The 22444-nt window shown below is 43.0% G+C and overlaps 1 protein-coding gene across 1 annotated transcript in view; it reads left to right on the top strand.

The window, feature by feature from the left end:
* Window positions 1-2564: 2564 nt before the first annotated feature.
* The window catches only part of SUCLG2 (succinate-CoA ligase GDP-forming subunit beta), a 260932-nt gene continuing 241052 nt past the window's right edge, over window positions 2565-22444 (top strand). The window contains exon 1 of the mRNA XM_059390128.1: window positions 2565-2735. Within this exon, the coding sequence (XP_059246111.1) occupies window positions 2652-2735 (84 nt within the window). The 5' untranslated portion in view covers window positions 2565-2651. The remainder of the gene's footprint in view (window positions 2736-22444) is intronic.

Here is a 22444-nt window from a genome sequence, read left to right as displayed (position 1 = left end):
AAAGCCTAAAACAGGGACTTGGGTGTAAGTTGTTATTTTGGGAACTGAGAAGAGTGGAACCAAGGAGGAGGCAAAGTCAATCCAAGGGTGTACCTATGGGCACCTGGGCTTAATTCTGTCGAGAACCCTCTGAGGAACTGTAGAATCTCATTCCAATTGTGTATCAAGTGACTGAAATGGGGAGTGTTTATCCTCTGACTCCCATGCCTTGCTCAAGGATGCCCCATGGGGTGGGTGTTAACACTCTTACACTCCCAGGTATACGATGGAATTCTTCAGACCCAGCTAGCATGGGTGGCACGTTTCTCACAGGTGTCCTTCAGGAGGCAACAGAGTAGACCAGAAAGTGAGAGATCTGCGGTGCAGTTTAGGGGAGATGCCACAGGAGAGTTGCAGAGTTTTACCTGTACAACTCTGCTCACAACAACAAGGGCTAGAGTGAACACGGAGCTGGGGAGGCCAGAGCCAGGACCTAGGGAAGACATGCCTGACACAACTAGAAACGCCATTGGCACAGCTAATCACATTCATTCTAATGCTGTGAGATCATCTAAAGCCAGGCCAAAATCAGATTCTCCCCAATGACCCAAAGAGGTCTTTTTACAGTTGCTTTGGTCTGATTAAGATCCATACAAGCATCATAAATTATGTCCTTAATTAGTTAAGCTTATGTTCTTAAATCTCTCTCACTCTAGAACAGTCCTCCTTCACCTTTTCAAATGCCATTGATTTCCATACGCAAAAACCGTATCTGTTGTCCTAAGACAAAATGTTCCACATTTTGGGGTTGCCTCATTAGAGAGGCCTTCTATATTACTTCTTTATCTCCAATATTCCTATAAATGACCATAAACTCTATAGTCTTCATTAAATTCAAATACCTTTAGTGGCAAGAAAACATTGTAAGTGATGCCACGTGCTTCAAAGTGCATGCCAGTTGAAGACACATGCAGTGCAATGAATGGTAGCGTCCCCCAAAAGTTATGTCCACCTCCAAATGCCAGAGCTTGTGAATAGCACTTTATATGGCCAAAGAAGTGATTAATTGAAAGATCTGAAGAAGAACGTACCCTAGGTTACCTTATGTGTATACTTAAGCAGAGGAAGTTTGGGGATAGCCCCACAAATTCTAGTGAAGATGGAGCAGAGATTGGAGTGCTGTGGCCGCTAGCCCAGGAACCCCAGGGCAGCCTCCAGAAGCTGGAAGAGGCCTGGAATGAATTCTTCCCTTGGGTCCCCGGAGGGAGAAGAGCTTGCTGGATTTCAGACTTCTAGCCTTGAGAATTGCGAGATGGTAAATTTTAGGGATGTAGGGATGGAACAGACCGATGCCTTCATTGCCAAGTTCACCACAAACTTTCCATGAATAGGTGCATTCACTAATGAGTGTGACCCGCATTAATTACTATTTAAGGGTAATGGAGTGGCGATTTCTGGACTCCTTCTCTCCTTCCTGCTTTATAAAGAGTTCTTTGCAGAGATGGACTTTTCATTAGCATTTTGGGTTCTTTGCTTATTTTAAAATGCAACTCATGCAGGAAACACTAAGGGTAGATATTTCATTCTCTCCTTTTATTTATTTATTTATTTTTGGATAGATTTTATTTACTTCCTTGAGAGAGAGAGAGAGAGAGAATGGGCAGAAGTGGGTAGAGGGGCAGAGGGAGAAGCAGACTTTCTGTTGAACAGGCAGCAGAACCCTGGACTTGAGCCCAGCACCCGGGGACCATGACCTGAGTGGAAGGCATAGGCTTAACTGACTGAGCCACCCAGGGGCCTCACATTCCTCCCTTTTCATTGCTATACTCCCAAGTAAGGAACTGTCCATGATAGCATTTTATTTTATTTTTTTTTTTAATTTTAAGTCTTTAATTTTAAAAGAACAGCTTTAGGTTCACAGCCGAATTCAGCGTAAGGTACAGAGATTTCCCTTAATACCACCACTCCCCTCCCCCCATACACTCACACTCAAAGGCCTAGCCTCTCTCACTGGTCATTACCCTCCACCAGAGTGGTGTACTTTGTTACAGTGGACACATCAACACATTGTCTATCATATTTGTACATTGACACATCATTATCATGGAAAGTCCTTAGTTTAAATTAAAATTCACTCTAGGTGTTGGATGTTCTATAGGTTTGCATGAATACATACTCAGATGTATTCACCATTAGGGCATCATAAAGAGCAGTTTCATTGCCCTAAAAATCCTGTGTTTTGCTTATTCGTGAGAGTCATTTAAATCCTTATTTGCATCATCGTCAATACCTATCTACTTTTCCCACTACACTCTAAACTTTGCGAGCGCAGAAAATCTGTGAACCTTCCTCACCGCCTACTCTGCGGGGCCTGCCCGAGGGAAGGAGCACCCCTGACGTGCTTTTCATCAAGTCTTAGGATCCCTAAGAAATCCCAGAGCCCCAAGAAGAATGCAGAGCCAGGGAAACCACTTCGCCTTTCTCTCTGATCACAAAGAGGGGCGGGGCCGGGCGCAGGGGGCCGGGCGCTGGGGCGCAGGGAGGGGGGGGGCGCAAGGGGGGGCCCGGTGGGGGCCGGTCGGGCCCGCCCCTCTCCTCCCTCGCGCCTCCTCCCTCCCGACCTCCGCGGCCCGCGCGCACTGGGCTCCCCCGCGCCGGGTTTCCTGGTTAAGATGGCGTCCCCCGCAGCAGCGCAGGCCCGGAAACTTCTGCGAGACCTGATGCTTCGGCCCCCGCTGCTGGCGGCCAGGTCTCAGGTGAGCGCGCCCCGCGGCAGGAGCCCCGCCGCCCTCCTCGCCGCCGCCTCTTCCCTCCTGGCGGCGAGGGCGCGGCGGTGCGGGCGCTGCACCCCTGGAAGCGACGCGCGGAGCGGCGCCCGGGCGCACGGGGGACTCCCTAGTCCTCCCCTCGGGTGTGGCTCCGGGGTCCAGGGGAGGCGACGCTGAGTCCTCAGCAGGGCTGTCGTCGGTTTCCCGGGCTCACGTGGAGAGCGCCGGCACGGCACCTGGCGCCGAGTGGCCAGTCAAGAAGTTCCTTGGGCCGGGTTTTGGAGTCCTGAGGTTTTATTATCTGCTTTGTCAGTGGAGCTTTGGGAACGTCTTGACCCTTGAGCGCGTTTGTTAGGCCACGTGATGAATATTGCTAGAAACGAACCCAGCCTGGTTGGTATTAGCAACTCACCTCCCTGAGGAACTTTCTACAGGGGGACTGCTTTGGCACACTGCAGGACGCTTGAGTTGGTGAAGTGCCGGGGTCAAGGAGAAAAGTGGGAGATGCGCTCCCTTCTTTCAAGGAGCCGTCCGCCCCGTCTCAAGCACGACATAGCATTGGCCCTGTCCACTTTCTTCTCCTTTATGGAGAATAGAAACCTAGGGGAGCCCGGTTGGATGCTGAATAGCTCGCTGCTGTTCGAGCTTGGCTTCCAGTGGATTTTACCTTCTCCAGAACGGTGAGAGTCGAAGTATTCAGAAGCCCTCTGGGGAGTTTTGAGTTGGTGATGACTCTTGGAGAAATCACTCAACTGCTCAATTTCTGATTCTCTGTAAATAACCTCTTTCCCCTTTGAACGAAAGGGCAGTGTGGGGCTGAGCCACAGAGAGCAAGGTCCTTGTTCATTTTTCCATTTTTAATGTATGAGAGGCAAATTATCACTCATGCAAATTTAACCAGGATATGCATAGTATAGTTTTTAGAAAAAAAAAAAAAAGATAGCTACTAATGATTTTTTGAGTTACTCTAAGCTTTGGCTAATTATAACACATGCAAGGTTTTTTTTTTTCCCAGCCTTCTCTTTTCATTTCCTGACTTCTCATTTCTCTGTTTTTGTTAATGTAAATTTAAAAGGTGCTAATACGTATTACTGTAATATCCTTAATAGGCACTTGACAGTATGGTGGGATAGCACAAGGAATGGCAGGTTTGTCTAATTAAAATCACTAATAACTACTGTAATAGAGTCAGGAGAATACCTCCAGGTGATCAAGTCCTATTCATTATTTAAGTGTTACAAAAAACAAGAACTGTGGCGCTAACTCTGAGTGTAGACTTGACTTGATGAGAAACATGGGGCCCAGGGCAGTGAAAACTCGAGCAAAGCAAGTAATTGTGCAGAGAAACTGAAGTGTTCAGCTGACGTGTGATTGGGCTTCCTGCCTAACCAAGAAATGAAAGCCTGAATACAGCACTCTAGGGAATCTGGTTGGGGATGGTTAGCTTTGGTTCCGTAAGAAGACTAGGTTAAAGGATCCATTACCTCACCCCATCTAGTAGCCTTGATTTACATTCCTTGCGGCCTATGTGTTATCCCGTAAATATATGGTTTCAAAGATGAGGATTTTTTTTTGTTGTTGTTGTTTAAGTTGGGAACAGTAGATAGTGTCCAAGCCACTATCTTGCAAGCTGGACATTAGCAAGCATCTAGTCCGACCAACTCATTTCACTGGTGTAAAAAAATCAAGGCCTGAAGAAGTTTAATGACTTGTTCAAGGTTATTGTTTGTGGCAGAGTAGTTTAAGTTCCTATTACACCAGGCTGTTGCTTGGTGAGTATAGGCTTCCTCATGAAAGTGCATTATGTCAGTATTTAGTTTAGTCTGCATGCCAAATAGGAACTATATCACATCCAAGTTCTAGAACTACTGACACACGTTCATTATTTCTATTTAAACATTCTAGAATTGACAATAATAGCTGAGCATAATAGCTCATGACGTGTAAGGAACTTTTCAAATTCTTGGATAGTTCTTAGTATCTACTCCATCTGAGTCTCCTTTGATGTTGTGCCTACCTATTCCCTTGACAGTGCAAACATTACAATGCACATGACCCCCACCCTTTTCCCCACAAAACCTAAAAATCCTAAGTGTCTAGAAATCTGTTGCCATTCTTGACTCAGACCTACTTTGTATTGGACCTTTGGGCAAGCTGTTGTGTGTACCGAGGTAAAAGGTCCTGTTTCTGCTTTAGAGAAGTAACTTTAACCACTCAGAAAGATACCCCTAGAATGATACTTTACTTACCACCTCCTATAGTTAAGTTTAACATTTGACACTTATTCCCAAGGTTTCATGTCATTGACATTTTCTGTTTCCTCTGCTCTTGGCTTCAGTGTTTTGACTTATGACTGATGTTATATTTTTAGAGGGCCCCTTTAGCCACTTATTTTACATACATTTTTTATTCAGTCTACACGGTAAACAGGATTCTTCTAGGTGCTGATATTTAGGGTTAGTGAATAAAGCAGGCAGAGTACATGACCACATCATAATTTATTTTCATAGGGGTGGGGAATTCCGGGTTTGACTTTTCATACACAAACAGTAAGATGATTTCTAGCCAGGGACAAAGGCAAAGAAGAGAATTAAATAGGATCATAGGATGGAGAATGACAAGCTTAGCCAAGAAGATGAGAGTGTTGATTAGATGGTCAAGGGAAACTCAGTTTGACAAAGTGGGGTTTTTAGCTTTGTTTTGGCCCAATTTTTTTATTGCAGTATAACGCATGTATTAAAAATGTACATATTATAAGTGAATAGCTTGATGGGTTCTCACAAATTGAACATGCCCAGGTCACTAGAACCAGATAAAAAAAAAAAGCTCTTCATTTAGTAGTAACCCAGAGGGCCCCCTCATGTTCCTACTCGTTGCTACCTCCACCCTGGAAAGGATAACCAGTGCCCAGACTTACACCACCATTCCACGGTCTTGTTCCTTTTTGTACTTTCTGTAAATGGAATTGCACAATTTGGACTCACATTCTTAACATTATGTTTATGAGATCCTGGAGGTGACTTTTGACGTTTGAGCTGAGAATTTAGTAACGAAAATTAGCCAACCAGGTGAAACTCTGGGCAAGAGTGTATAGGGCAGAGAAGACAGCAAGTGCAAAGACCTTGAGGTGGGTGTGAGCTCAATATGTTCAAGTAGTTAAAGAAGGGAACATGGTAGTCCTAATAGGCATCTGAGGTAGGTAGGGGCTAGATCAGGTGGGGATTTGCAGTGTCTGATAAGGAACTTGAAAGAGCCTAGAGTGGTTAAGTGACTTGCCCAAATTATTTGGCTTGTAAAAAATAGTTGGTCTGAACCCCAGTCCTGGTTGCTGAAAACAAGGCATTTAATCACTGTACTGTGTACTTATTATTATAGACCTAGTCTGGCTTTGAAACTTTTGAAGAGAATGTTCTGTGAACTCAGCACCCCAGTCAAGATCTAACCCCTATTAGGGCTCTTTTCACAGATAAAGGACATGTTCCCATGTCCAAACTAGCCAGCTAGGAGAACAGGGTTTTGTGTTACGTGGCAGGGTGATACAGCAAGGCACGGCCACAGTGGACACACGGACTGACACAGAGCCCATTGCGTAGGTCATGTCTTAGGGGAAATCTTGGTCGAGGGCACAGAGTTTAAATAGCTCATGATAATTCTAAACCTGGTATTGTTGCCTCTTCTGTACATTTTCCCTCTCATAATGGCAGGGTGAAGTTCACAGAGCTGCCCTGTTGTGAGAGGAGCACAGACACTGTGGGAAACACTGTTATCAGGTCCGCACGTGTAGAATCATCGTGTGGTTGTCTGTGAAGCCCAGAGCTGCTGTCCGGGAACTGAGAGAGGAGCGCATAATGTTGGACGCGTCTGCTTAGACGCACACTCCTGCTGTTGTATACTTCAAAATGGATGGCTCCAGCTCAATTTTCTCCTCTTTCAGGAAGTAGGAGAAGAAAGATGGATGTGTGGCTTTTAGAAGTGAAGGCCTAAAGGTTCTGGGCAAGTCCTTATCAGCCAAATGTGGCTGTGGAGGCTGCGTTTGAAGTTGTGACTCACCTATATGTGCCTTGCCTTCTTGCCTCAAAGAATACGTATTTTTTTTTTTAAAAGATGAAGTACAGCTGCAATTTCTGCTGTTAGAAAAGGAAATCTATCTTAGATAATTTAGAAGCTAAACTATTGACCTTCTGTGTGGGGAAGACCGTTGAGTGTCCCAAATGGGTTTTATTTACTGTAAATGAAACTTACCTTTTACCGGCCAGTGATGGAGTGCACACACCCTGAGTAGTGAGAATTTTGCTGCCCCCGTATCCTAGCCCAGTTCTGTAGGCACAATGCCCAGAAAGTCCCTGAAATAATATCTCAGATCTTGGGGAGGAAGAGAGATTATGTAAGTAGCCTCAGATCATTTAGGCTTCAATTCTCTTTACTACTCAGTGTGGAATTGTCACTTGATTTATCGCTTTCTGTTACTCAATGGAAATGTTTTGCCTGGAGAACTTGAGACACTTGTACACATTTGAGCAAATGGTAAAATCAATATACTAATGAAATTTTGGGAAATAATACTCAAGTTAGTCTGGTGAAGAAGATGGAGATGGGGAGGGCATTCCCGGTGGAGGGGGCTGCATGCAAAGACAGAGGGCAGAGAGAAGGTGGGGAGATCAGAGGACTCATTGCCCCTAGCCTGGTTCCGAGAAGGGAAAGAAAGGCAGGTGAGAAACTGAAGCGGACGGCTGACGGTCATCTTTTAGGCAAATGAGGAAAGAGGATAGGCTGTAGAAAGCCTAGAACTCAGCGTGCATAGAAATCCATGACCAAAAAACTTGCCATTTAGTTCATTTTCTGAGTACTTAGGCTGTGCCCAGTGCTATTTAGTGTAAGCTCCCTGAGGTTGGAAACTATATTGATTTAGTTCTTCCCTGTAAATTCAGTGCTTAAGAGACTGCTGGATATATAGGTGCACCTCATTAATGAACACTGTGTGACTGAGTGAATGCAGAAAGGAGATGCAGGGGCCTGCCTTCAGGGGGCTTAGAGTTTGGTGGCAAAATTGGCATGTAAGCCAGTAATTATACCAGGGGTTGTAGCTGCAATAGAGCTGTGTTGCTGGTCTTCAAAGGCACTACTTCTTCCTGCATTGGGGCACCTGCTGTGCCCTCCCCTCTGACTCGCCATTCCCTCTGGTCTCAGGCGGTGTTCCCTTCTTCCAGTCGCCTCTCCAACTCAATGTTAAATCTTCAGACCAGACTTTCTCAGTGCCCACAGGTTATTTTATCTGATTCTCCCTCACGCTGGGGATTATTCTCTGCCCCTTTCTTGCTTTATTTAGCAGTTTATAACACTTTACCTGGCGGTTTACTCTGTGTGTGTGTTTGTGTATTTATTTATGGTCAGTCTTCCTTGTTCTCCTCCAAGGAAAGCTTGTAAGCTCTGTGAGGCCAGGGATTTTCTTACACACCCCAGTTTCCCTGGCTGGCCTGACTAGGTCTGCAATAAGATTTCATGGTCCCAGTGAGTGGGTGGGGTACTCAGAGAGTAGCCAGAGGCAGGTAAAGTAACAGAAGTGGAGTGATGATGCTGATCATTGAGTCAGGAGAGGAAGGAAGGGGATGTAGAAAGTCTGCTTGTGAGAGGGCTTTCATAATAGGACTGTTCATTCCATATGTGCCCGAGACCCAGGCGGAGTGATGGCGCCGCATTATTTCTTTAAGCCTTGCAACAACCTGCAGAGAGGGTTGTACTGTCTTCGTGATACCTGTAAGGGAACGGGTGTCCAGGGGTCACAGAGTCATCTGCTTAAAATCACAGTGCCCGGGAGTCACCGGTCTCATGCTGACAAGCCACTTAGGCTGTTGAAACATTAAGCTGTATTAAAGGGTCCTCTTGGGGCTAAACCGGCCGGTTGCACTGATGGCTTACGTTTCCTCATCTCTTTGCCCTGAGTGGCAGGCACCTTTGGTCCTTTGGACTCATGTTGACTCAGGTGTACTAATCAGTGCTGCACGGTTGTCCTTTCCAGGCTCTTACCTGACTCTGTCCTCCCCTGCTTTAGAGTCTGGGAAACAGACTAACAGAGGAGGAAAGACTATGAATTTGGCATTCAGATAGAACTAAGTTGAAATCCTGGGTCTGCCAGGTTCTTGCTTTGCAAGTTATTGAACCTGGCTGAACCTCTATTTATTGTTCTCTGAAAAGGAATAATTTGCATAGATGGTTACAAAGAGTACATTTGACATTATAATGATATAGTTGGCTCACAATGATTAATTCTTTTGCAATGAATTTGAAGCTAAATTTACTTTCATTTTTCTTAAGCTTTATTAAGCCAGAAACATTTTCCTTTCTCAGATCTGATAAACAAGTATTGTTTGCTGCCATCTCAGGGTTAGGCACCAGCTTGGTGTTTCCATATGTTTTATTTCACTTAATCCTTGCAACAACCATATGAGAGAGCAGTGATTATTTTTCCATTTGCATCTGGGGAACTTGAGGCTCAGAGAATCCAAGGCCTGCCTCCTGGGCTCCAGCTGTTCATTACTGCACAGATGGCATGAAGTGAAGTTCTGTAGAGGCCCAAGGTAGCAACGGGGAAGGTCACATGGGGAGCTCGGTTGCACCCCTTGGATGTGGCTCGTTCTAGAAATGTTTGCACATGTTGGTGTTGACTTAGTAGTAATGGCTTCTAGACCTCATATGCATCAAAAGTTTGGGGTGGGAGGCCACTTAAAGAATAGACCATAGTCAAAACATGTACCAAAGAGATAGACAGATGCGTGCTTCACTGTCTGCCCAACTACAAAGCACTACCTGGAGGGTTTCAGGAGTGCTGGAGCATCTGTGAAATGGCATTGCCCTTGCAGGTGGGCTTTGGGGAATGCTAATGGAGGATGAACTGGTGTTCTGAGTTCAGACTTTGATCAGGGTGCTGATGTCATGCCCAGCTTTTACCTCTTTCTAGAAATGGTTAAAAAAAAAACACTACAGCACCAGTCATGAAGGCATACATGCCTCATGTTTAACTCTGAGATTTATTTTTATTTTAAAATTGGAGTGATTTGATGTCATATATCAGTTGTTCCTGGAGACCTGGCAAAGCGTTAGGAATGGGTCTCTGTAAGTGCGGGACCCAAGTGAGGGTGGGATGTGGGTCTGGAATCTCTTTTCCCACCACTTTGCACTTCTTGTGCTTGATCCATTTCCATATGGGACTGTCTGAGTCCCAGAGTTTTGACTCGTGGGCAATGAGGAATTTCAGGAGGGATTTTGAGCTGTCTTGTGGATTTTGAAGTGGGGGACATAAGCAGGGGCATGCACCATTCTGCTGGTCCTGGTGGGTCTGGTAGTGGAGTTGAGGTTTATTCTTGAGGGCAGTGGGGAGTCACTGAAGAGTTAGATAGTGAGGCGATGGGGCAGTTTTATGCGTTAGCATACCCTTTCTGCCTAGAGGATGAAGAGGGTTAGAGGAATCCAAACAAGATGATTATTTGGGGGACTGTTGAGCTGATTCAGTGGCAGTAATGATTATGTCAGGAGACTGGCTAAATCAGGACTGGGATCAGACTGCCTCCGTCTAATAAGTCTTGCCTTTAACACTGATGATTTTTGTGATCTGTAACAATAATAAATTTTTTTAAAGATTTTTATCTATATATTTTAGAGAGAAAGAGAGTGTGTGTACATGTGCAAACAGAGGGAGGGACAGAGGGAGAGGGACAGAGAGAGAATCTCAGGCAGGTTCCGAGCTGAGTGTAGAACCTGACATGGGTCTTGATCCCACAACCCTGAGACCATGACCTGAGCCCAAAGAAGGAGCTGGATGCTTAACTGACTGCACCATTCAAGTGCCTCCGTGATTACATATTTTATTATAAGATTAGCTTTTTCTCATTTCAGACTTTTTTTGCACACTTGTGATTGACAGGTTTCTTTCTTTCTTTTTTTTTTTTTTTTTCTCCTGTGATACATAAAATGGGAGAAGACAGAGGCTTGAACCAAAATTAGGGTGACTGCATAATTTAAAGTTTATTGCCAAATTGGGATACCTTGAGAGTGAATGTGAGCACTGTGAGTAACTATACTAGGGCAGCAGGTATAACAGAAACCAAGACTGTCTCTGGAAAACTCTTAACTGAATTGGACTGAATGTTGGTAATGGGGGTAGAAGAGGAAGATGGGCATTATTAAAGCAGTAGACTGGACAGGGGCCACCGTTTCCATGCTGGGTCCCCATTACTGGCTTTTCTTTATCCTGTGCTGAAAGCACCACGGTGTTAAAGGCTGTTTACCATCCCTGAGTGGAGAGGGTAAGCGGAACCACTCTAGTTAAAAAATATCTTGCTTATCTTTGCTCCTAGAACCATGTACTTTGTCCCTGTGCCCAAGTGTTCTCTGAACTCTTTGTTATGGCCCCGGGAAAGGAACATGTGAATAAAAGAAGAGAACTCAAAAACCCCTAAATCTGCCTCCCTTACCAAACACAGGTTTCTAAGACTGAGTGCCTTGAGAGTGACACATTTCCTGAGCCCCAAGCCCCAGGCCTTTTCTGATGTTAATGACATCATGGTCTTGTTGAAATGGTGCAGTATGGCTTAGTTATTTCCTTCTCACTCTCTGGCTTGTGTGAGCGGTTCTGTTGCATCTTGAGTCTGCTTTAGTTAAAGAGACCCGCTTGGACGTATCTCCAGGAAAATAAAAGGTTTATTGAAAGAGAAATGGACTAGAACTCAAGACCAGTCTTCCTTGGTGTTGGCTCTTCCGTGCCTTTTCCACTCATCGTGGTTACATCTCTTTATAACTTCCACCTGCACGGTTTTTTTTTTTAGAATTTTATTTAAATTCAGTTAATATATAATATATTATTGGTTTCAGAGGTAGACTTCAGTGATTCATCACTTGCCTGTAACACCCAGAGCTCATCACATCATGTGTCCTTAATGCCCATCCCCCAGTTACCCCACCCCCACACTCACACCATCTCCCCTCCAGTAACCCTCCATTTGTTTCCTATAGTTAAGAGACTCTTATGGTTTGTCTCCCTCTCTGAATTTGTCTAATTTTATTTTTCCCTCCCTACCCCTATGATCCTCTGTTTTGTTTCTTAAATTCCCCATGAGTGAGATCATATGATAATTGCCTTTCTCTGGTTGACTTATTTCACTTAGCATAATAACCTTAAGTTCCATCCATGTTGTTGCAAATGGTAAGATTTAATTTTTTTGTGGCTGAATAATATTCCATTACACACACACACACACACCCCACATCTTCTTTATCCATTCATCTGTCTATGGACATCTGGGCTCTTTCCATATTTGGGCTATTTTGAACCCTGCTGCTATAAACATTCGGGTACCTGTACTTGATTTAGATTGTTCATTCCCATGCCTACTATAGCCCCATATCTCCCAAACATCATCCAGCTTATGTCTCCCAGGATGTTATACTTCTAATAAGAAAATCTTATTTGTCTAGCTCATCCTTTTGTATTCAGGTTTAGATCACTGACCAGCTGAAAGAATGACTATTTTGTATAAGGTGTCTTCCTCCATCCTACAGCACATGGCTGAGGTGGGGAGGTCTTAGGAACAGCACCATGGCTGCCCCAAGTTGCAGAGCTCAGAGTGCAGTGTGGATGGGGAGGCCTGATCTCTAGAGCATCACGTTATTTTCCACCCTTCATGATCTGCTGCTAACCCATCTTGTTTTCTCCAAGATCACATGTTCACGGTTGCTTTTTTCCCTTTTTCCCATTTCCAACTTTCTGAAGATTTTCTTACTATTCACCTTTTTGATTTGTATTGGACTACTTTACCAGACTTGAAGGTGGTGGCAGTGGGACTTGTTTTAGACTGTTTTCTTATGATTAAAATGAAAAGTATTTCTCAGGAAGAAACTATTAAATGGGAAAATGGGGTATCATGAGAAGTCAGTTCATTTATCCAAAATAGCCAAACAAAATAGCCAAACAGTTTCTAAGATATCTGTAGACAGTGGGCTTCATACAGGCCCAGAACACTTCCTCAGCTTTGCTTGAAGCAATATTGTGAGTTGAAGTACTCAACTTATCTTGGTTTATCTCCACTTCATGCTTCCCAAAGAGGATTTGTTTGGGTCTCTTTGCCACCACTCAGTAATGAGCTTCTTATTGGGCAGGCTTCCTTTAAGCTGCCTGCACAGGCTACTGGTTCCCATATCAGTCCCTGGTGCAGTCAGCTGGAACTCAGGGGGCAGGGTTCATTTCATTCAGACCCATGGTCTTGTGAAAATTATTTCCATATTTTATTTGTAAGACACACGTTTCTTTACCCGCATTTCAACATCTCTGAATTCCAAATATATTTTATACTTGTGTCATAGATTGATTTGCACGTTTTTCCCAGTGGTACATCAAAGTGGTGCAAAAAATTGTTGGTGGTTAAATTTGATGAAATTACCCTGTGCCTGAGTTTCCTCAACTGCAAAATGGGGAGAGTTACCATACTCACCTCCTACAGTCGCACTGAGCATTAACTGAGTTCATGCACACCATCTTAGCACTGTGCCTTAAATTATCAGTAAATATTAGTGATTGATGTTGGGATTATGATTGCAAACCAGAATCAGAAAGGCTCTATTTTCTTAGATCTTTCCCTACCATTCCTCTAAATCCCCTTAGTGCCTCAGTTTGCAAGGAAGATGAGCAGTGGCAGCCCAGAGAATCAGAAGAGTCAAGGTAGGCAATGATATGAAAGGAGAGAGAGGCTCCTTGTGGTGCCTTGTGTGTGCTCAGGAATAGAGGAATAAAATAAACTCTTGGGTAAAGGACTTTCTTGGCCTTACCACCGATTGCGAGATTTTTAGCTTTATCAGAAAATACTACTTTTTACCAGATCAATGGGGATCTCTTCACATTTGTATAATGAAACTCTGGTATCTTTTGCTTATTGCCCTCATCTTCTGATTCTGCTCTCCTAATTGCTATCAAGATGCTAGAGTTAAACTGCCTGGACTTTGAAGGACTTATTTGGGTTATCTTACCTTTGAAAAGGGGAGGAAAACCACATTTAATATGCACTCTCGTTCCAGCCTTAGGGCTTACGTAGGCCTTAAGTAATATAAAGAAAGCTGAAAGTTATTAATTATTATTATTATTTTTAAAGATTTTATTTATTTGTTTGACAGATAGAGATCACAAGGAGGCAGAGAGGCAGGCAGAGAGAGAGGAGGAAGAAGGCTCCCTGCTGAGCAGAGAGCCTGATGCAGGGCTTGATCCCAGGACCCTGGGACCACGACCTGAGCCAAAGGTGGAGGCTTAACCCACTGAGCCACCCAGGCGCCCCATTAATTATTTTTGATTAAGGAGATAAACTATTAATAGGGAGTGTTTCTTTGTTATGATTCACAACTCTTTTTAAAGCGATGTATCATTGAACGTAAAAACCAACAATGCAGGGAAAAGAAGAATGAATTTTTCAGTTGTTAACATTTTAACAATTAGCATGAAAAAATAAATGTGCTATTTGGCTAATTAGGAAAGCTAGATAAATTTGAGATAGTGAAGTTATAAACTCGTTACCCTCACTACTTTAAAAATGATGAAGAAAGGTTGAATAACTTAAGTGTTGAGTAGTCTCCTTTGAAATGGAAGCAGAAGTCTTATGATTGGTCATTTGGGGAGGCCGAGACTTAGGGTATAGATTCTGACACCAATTCAGATGGGTTTTCTAACACCACCAAGTGATTCTCCAGCATCAGTAGGTGTCCTATAATTCATCTCCATTCTGACATTGTTTACCGGAGATAACCTCAGATCCCACATGTTAAGGACTTAGTCCTAAAACTGCTGGCTCCTGGCCCCCTCCGCCAATCTCAAGTCCAGATTGTCTCCTGTGCTTCTGACGAACCATAGATTAGAGGTTCCCTTGGTTCCCCCCACCTCAGGTTCCATCAGTTTCCTAGAGCAGTTTATAGAATTTAGAGAAACACTTTACTTACTAGATTACTACTGGTTTATTACAGGCTATAACTCAAGAACAGCCAGGTGGAAGAGATGACTAGGGCAAGGTATGTGAGTAGAGTTGAACAGCTTCCATGCACTGAATGCACCACTGTCCCCAAAACTCCATGTGTTCACCAACTGCAAAGCTCTCAGAAGCCCATAGGTCAGCCATTTTTTTGGAGACCTTATACCTAGGCGTGATTGATTAAATCTCTGACCACTGGTGATTGAACTTGGTCTCCAGACCCTCCCACCTCCCCTAAGAGGGATGGGACTGAAAGCTCTAACCTCTGATCACTTGCTTGGTTCCCCTAGCAACCAGCGCCCATCCTCAGGTGGGGTCCAAAAGTTACCTTGTGCACATAACAAGAAGACACCTTTATCGCTCTCATCACTTAGGACCAGGATTTTTAGGAGCTCCACACCAGGACCATGGATGAAGTCCAAATACGCATTTCTTACTATGAATCACGATATCACAGGTACTTTTAGGATTGGAATACCAGATCCAAAACTCCTAGCAGGGCATATTGTGAATTTAATGGATGCTTTCTTTTTTGTCTGGTAAAGGTTTATGGTGAGGCTTTTATGAGTCGTATAAAATTGATTTTATAACTATATTTTATATAAAATATAATTTTAATGTGAGGGAAAACACACATAGAGTTAAAGCTTCAGATAGAGATGAAAGAAAATTATTAAGTTTCCTTTTCCATTAAAGGGCCACGTGTGAGTATGACATTTCATTTATCTTAATATTGACAGTATATCAATAATGTTATGTTTACTGCAATCCACAAGTTCCAGTATTTCTTTCTTAAAGATATTTTGTTCTCTGCTACAGGGTGAATCTATTTCCCCACACATACTTCAAAGGCTTTTTTAATAGGTCAGCAAAGAATCCCTTTACTGGAACTTTGAAGTTCTAAATAAGCAATATTGTTGTAATTTAAGTAAAATTAATTATGAATGCAAAGCAGTGTTTTTGTGATTGAATTTAGGATGTTAAGGGAAGTAGGAAAGGAACTGCATTTTCGATTCAAAATTTGACCCTGCAAATGCCTTTTATGTCTCTGAAACCTTGGTTTTGCTTACCAAGTTTCTAAAGGTTCTAAAAATACAAATGTGTGTATATATATATATTTTTTTTTTTAAAGATTTTATTTATTTATTTGACAGAGAGAAATCACAAGTAGACAGAGAGGCAGGCAGAGAGAGAGAGAGGGAAGCAGGCTCCCTGCCAAGCAGAGAGCCCGATGCGGGACTCGATCCCAGGACCCTGAGATCATGACCTGAGCCGAAGGCAGCGGCTTAACCCACTGAGCCACCCAGGCGCCCCAAATGTGTATATATTTTTAAAAATTTTTATTATTTACTTTGTTATTGTGGTAGAATATGCACAACATAAAATTGCCATTTTACCCATTTTGAAGTGTGTGTCTTTTTGGCCTTAAGTGCATTCACCTCAAGTAAGTGCTGTGCAGCCATTGCCACGATCCAGCTCCAAGAACTTTTCCATCTTCCCTAACTGGAATTTGGTACCCATTACATACTAGCTCCCCCTTTCCCTCCTCACCAGCCCTCTGCAAACTACCATTCTTTCTGTGTCTGGAATTTCACCACTCTAGGGACCTCATGTAAGAGAAATCACACCACGTTTGTCCTTTGTGACTGGCTTAGTTCATTTAGCATACTGCCCTTAAATCTCATCCATGCAATAGCAAGTGCCAGAATTTCCTTCCTTTTTAAGGCTGGATTATATTCAACTGTATGTATAAACATATGTAACATTTTGTTGCTCCATTCATTCATCCGTGGACACTTACGTTGCTTTCACCTTCTGGCTATTGTGAATAATGCTATTGTGAGCTGCTATATTTTATGTTAATGCTCTTCAAAGTAGAAATGTTGTCTGGTGTATAGTTTGAGCTACATTTCCTGTTTCCCATGTCTGGTTAAAATGTTTAAGAAATACCTTTACTGTTAATATTCTACTAAATATTCATATTCTTTTATTCTTCCAGTGAGTATTTGTTAAATGCGTAATAGGCACACTTATTAGGCACTGGAGAATGGTGGGTTGGTAGGAAGCTTGGGCTTATGAGGTTGCTGCTGCCTTTAAGGAACGTATATAGGCCAGTGCAGTGGAGACCACTGAGAAATGGGCAGTTTAGGGACAGGTGCGTGGTGCTTTTGAGAGCTCTGCAGGGTTCTCTGGAATGTAGCTGTAGTGTTCCTCTGGAACTCACCTACACAGGGGCTGTTGATTGTGTTTGTTCGGATAACCTGAAGTTGAGTACATGCCAGAATAGACTCCAGACATTTCCCAAGCACATCTCTTGCGTGAGTCTGGTGTCGTGCCTTGAGCAGGATTGTCTCATTGAGTTCTTACAGTGACCCTGGGAAGTAGGTGTTCTTATTGCCCTCACCAAGCCTATTTTAAAAAAGCAGACTGGTTCAGAGACTTTATACACAGAGCTCTTGTCACAGCTGTTGCTCCACACAACTCCTTGGGTTGCCACTCAAGATTTTTCTGTTCATTCGTGCCTGTCACGGGTTGGATGGTGTCCCTTCCAAAAACAAATTTCTCCTTTCACAGCTTAAGCCTCTGTACCTCAGAATGGGATCTTATTTCCAGATAGAATCTTTATAGAGATTATCAAGTTAACTGAAGTTGCTGTGGTGGGCCCCAATCCAGTAAGACTGGTGTCCTTATAAAAAGGGGAAATTGCGATTCAGAAATGCTGATAGGGAGAACGCTTATCTGAACATGAAGAGATCATGGTGATGCTTCTACGAGCCATGGAACACCAAGGGAGGCCAAAAAAGCACCAGAAGCGAGGGGAGAGGCATGGAACAGGTTCTCCCTCACAGCCTCAGAAGGAGCCAGCCCTGATGATGTCTTGTTCTCAGAATGTTGAGACAAAACATTTCTTTTAAGATTTACTGTTTGTGGTGCTTTGTTCTGACAGCCAGAGGAAGTAAATATAATGCCTTTTGGTGTTGTGTGGTGTGCAAGTTTCTTGACTCACCTTGAGCTTTTCCACCTGGACCCTTTTGGCATCTCTGAGCTTTCCTAGAGATGCACATCTTTTATAGCTCCTTGGAAAGCCAGCTCATGGACCATGAGTACAAGTTGTCTTTCTTTATGCTTCATATGCTTGTTTTTGAATCAAACCTTGTTTCCCACTACATTATTCACCAGTGCTCGTTTGAGAAGCTCTGACCATTTCTGAAAGTGAGATCAATTTAAAGCAAGAAGAGTTGCAATTGAGAGAAGGATATTCCAGGGAATAGAGTGTAAGCTCTGATACCACCTCCTAAATAGGAATTCTAGAAGCATTTTGAACTGCAGCAAGAAATTGAAATAAATACAGAGCCTTACTTAGATGTGTCAATTCTGGTATTTTTCATGTAGCTTAAGTGGAAAACAAACCTCATTATTTTTTGGTCTCACCCTGCTCTTAACCATTCTCTATTCAGACAGCTCATCCAAGGTTAAACAAAAAAATTGCATTTTAAAACTTAGGTACAGGCCTTTTAAAAAACAGTTACATAACTTAATCCAGCTGATTTTGTAATCAGAAGCATAACACCAGGCACTGTTTTTCTTCAGTCCTATAAAGTTGAAATTTAAGAATAATCAGCATGCAATCAAAAGCTGATTATAAGTGAACAATAATGAACATAAAACTGAAATCAATTCTGAGGGTTATAATGAAAGAAAAAAAGGAGTAATAGCAGTAGTTGAAAAAGGAAAGTAATAAAAAGAGGTTATGCTAAGAGGCAAATAGTGGATGAAAATCAGTCAGCAGCAATGTTCCCTGGAATTCTCAGAGACTTTGGGGGAGAATAGGAGAAACGGAGATTATAAGAGAGTAAAAATGTATTTACTTGTATAGACTTACTGCCACAGAAGAAGTCATCTAGGAAAAGTCCTCGTGAGTTCTAGGAATGAATCACATCTGGTTCTAGATGCTGGCAGGTGGCGTGGAAAGAAAGGGTTCATTTGTATCCGATCCTAGCCCACTGATCAACGTGTGGCTTCAGGTAAGATACTCAGCTTCTTTGAGATTCAGCTTGCTCCTTAAACAGTTTAACATTTACCGTACCTTGGCTACATACCAGGAATTACGCCACGTGCTGGGTGCATACACAACATGGCTACTAAAGCAATGTGTCCCAGAGTGCAGAGAGCATCCCATTGGCACTGGCAAGGCTAGGTGATACAGGGAGGCAGCATCAGATATCAGCGAATCACCGAGTGAGGAAGTGACTCTTAAATATCTTCAAATTGTTCCGATTTCATCAGGAAGAATTTTCGGTCCAGTGCAAGTGTGCTTTTAAGATCTTCAGCTCAGGAATTTTTTCCTGCACTAGCCAGAGCTGAATCCCTTTTCTTTTTAGACTGTATTGGTATTACCTTCTACCCAGGCAAACAACATAGGTAGTTGTTTAAAATAAAGATCCTTAATAAGCTATGTGGTTGGTTAACCACATAAAGCAATTGTATTTTGCGGGTATATCAGGAATTGTGTGTAAGCAGTTGTCATTTGGAAATCTTTGGACTAGAGTCGCCTTTAAATTTCTCTCAGTTTGTGTTTCCTGGTAGGAGACAGTGAAAGAAGGATTCATGTGAAAGTGATTTTTGGCGGGGAGGTATTTCCAGGAGAGTCTGAAAGGGGATCAGGGAAGTTGAACCAGTAGGAGAAGCAGGATAAGGAGAGTGTGCTATTCAGCTGAGACTCAAGGAGGGCAAGTTTGCTTTTATTCGACAGGGCAGACTGGACGTGGTATATGCACGTGGCACCCTAGAGCTTCCCCAGTAGGGGCAAGGGAGTTGGGGTATTTATACATCCTTATCTCTTCCATCAGGTTATAAATTCCCAGGCACTTGTGGTTCTTCGTACTCAAGGGGAAGTTGGCATCAGCACCCCAAGACAAAGGGCCACATGAGCTGGCTGCTGGGGGTGGGAGACACAGGAACCATGTGGAGGGATCTGAGGTCCTGTGGGTAGAGCAGGTCTGTTGCACCTGCAACAACCTGCTGCAGGTCTGTCGCAAGTGACAGGTAAGCCACTTGTGAGCCTTGTGCATTGGAGATTTAGTTTAATCCTTCGTGTCTTCGTTCCCTCATCTAGGTTTTAGAATAGCAGTAGGAGGGACACCTGGGTGGCTAAGTGGGTTAAGCCTCTGCCTTCAGCTTGGGTCATGATCTCAGGGTCCTGGGATGGAGTCCGACATTGGGCTCTCTGCTCAGTAGGGGGCCTGCTTCCCCCTCCATCTCTGCCTGCCTCTCTGCCTACTTGTGATCTCTGTCTGTCGAATAAATAAATAAAATCTTAAGAAAAGAACATAGATTTAGAATAGCAGTAGGAAAATTTTCAAATTCTCTGAAATTCTAGAATGTGAGAATGGTTAGGCCTCTTTGACGTCATCTCTTACATGATAAAGCAGCTGAATGCAGAGAATTTAAACGTGGAAAACCATTTGTGCTGCCTGGGTCATAGCAGGAACTTGAACCCCGATCTTCCGACTCCCATTCCAGGACATTTACAGTTTCAAATTCAGGTGACATAAATGTGTTTGGGTCTTTAGATATGTTTTGTTTTTGATGTAAACTCAGTGGTTTGTCTCTTCATGGCCTCGCTTGGCTTTTAAGCTTTTCTTAGTTAGGGACCATTTGAGATTCTGCAAAGAGATATTGAACATTTGGTTTAATATTCCCATGGACTTTGGCCTAATAAGTCCTAGCTGAGCTTTTCTATCTATCTGTATTAGAAAGATATTTCTCTCAAAACTTGGTATTTTGGTGAAATGAGTTTAGGTATTTTTGTTGTTGTTCAGAGGCTTTCTTCTTACTGGTCTGAAGTGTAATGGACCACAGGAACCTGGAGAGCTTATGAATCAGTGATAGTCTCCCTAACATTTATAGCATGTTGATCAAATAAAAGTTGCTGAAATGGGTTCAGGTGGTTGATGATAATAGGTATGTTTCTCTCAGCTTCCATTCTGTGGTTCTTTTAGAAAAAAAGAATCGATGCTCAAGTTTCCTTGAACTGTTTAAAGAATCCCACATAGAGATTGTACTTCTACTTTAACAGTGATTTATAGAATCTTAGGAGGAATTTTGAAAAGAATTCAGTCCTAACGCAGAAGGCAGGACCATTTTGTATGGGCAGTGAAAACTTGTTTATGGTCACTGGGACAGAAAACTGTGGGTTTTCTTTTACACTACTTTATGGCTGTTACATGGACTCAAATTGGTCTTTTAAACACTATTTGCATTCACCTCCAGTAACAAATACCATAACTAAGACTACAAAGCAGTAAGTATGGTTTGGTGGGTATAGAACACAGGCTGTGGGTTGTGGGATGGGGGAGATAAGGAGAGGTTGATAAAAGGATATAAACTTTAAGATTTAAACATGAAAAAGGTCTGAGGGTCTACTTATAACATGGTGATTATAGTTGATAACCCATGTATTATATAATTGACATTTGCTAGGAGATAGAATTTAAATTTTATCACCTCACCCCCACCCCCACCCCCCCAAAAAAATGTATGTACAAGAAGAGGTGGAGAGTGATGTGGTAACTCATTTGATGGGGGGAATCCTTCCACAGCGTTTCCATATATCCCATCATTACATTGTATACTATAAATATCTTAATGGTTTTGTCAGATCTCAGTAAAGCTAGGGAAAAAAATAAAAATTAAGCAATAGAAGGGTGAACCATACAACAAAGAAAATATAGGCACAAGGACCTGGGTTCTAATCTTGACCCTGACCTTACTAGCTCTTGTGTCCTTAGCAGGGAACTTAAACTCTCAAAGCTTCATTTTCCACCGGTGTCAGTAGAGGAACCGCAGTGGGCCAGGGGCGGGGAGCTGTGTGAAGACCTATGGAGGTAAAGACTGCTGGGCCTACAGGAAGCACTCAAGAAATGGTGGTGATGGGGATGGCGCTTGGAGGACTAGTGGTTTTGCTAGGAATGATGACAATACATTTTTTTTTTTTTTTACTGAACATATTCATAATCGATTGTTTTACATATGGGCATGCTGTGAGGGTGGAGTAAATGATATGCTTTCCTCAAATAGCAAGCTGACTAACTTAGGATAAATACCACATACCTACAAGTTTGCCAAGGAAGAATCATTCTGGTGGCATTCTCTCTGGATCATCAAAAGCGTGTTGTAGAGAGTGAACTGGGTACCATACTGCAGACGAGCAACCTTCAGGTTTCCTCTTCCCTCCACTCTGGGCCTCATTCTCTTTTTTCCTCCTGTGCGTGGACTCAGCATGCAAACACAGTCTCCCGTGTTTGTACTGCTTGGTCTAGGAGGTCCCCCTCAAACATTGGACTTACACATTGATGTATTTTTTCACATTATGTTTTCTTTGCTGGAAATGGGCTTTTTCCGACATATCTCCTTACTATCGTCAAGACGTAGCCCAAATGGTACTTCTTATAATGCTTTCTGTGTTTTCTGCTATTATCACTCTCCTACCCCATCCAGCGGCGAGTCTCTTTCATCTTTGCATCTCTAGCATCTAACACATGAAAATTCTATAGAGCGAGTATGTCAAATTGCTGTTTAGCAAAGGGTTTAGCAAAGGGTTAGTTAACTGAAGGTAAGGAATTTGCTGCTTTTGATGGATAATTATTAACTTTAAATATCTGGTGTGGGAGAGGACGCCTGGGTGGCACAGTTGGT

This window comes from Mustela nigripes, chromosome 2 (assembly GCF_022355385.1).
Source record: "Mustela nigripes isolate SB6536 chromosome 2, MUSNIG.SB6536, whole genome shotgun sequence".
NCBI lineage: Eukaryota > Metazoa > Chordata > Mammalia > Carnivora > Mustelidae > Mustela > Mustela nigripes.
Note: the sequence above shows the minus strand (reverse complement) of the source record. Positions and strands in the feature narration are given on the sequence as shown.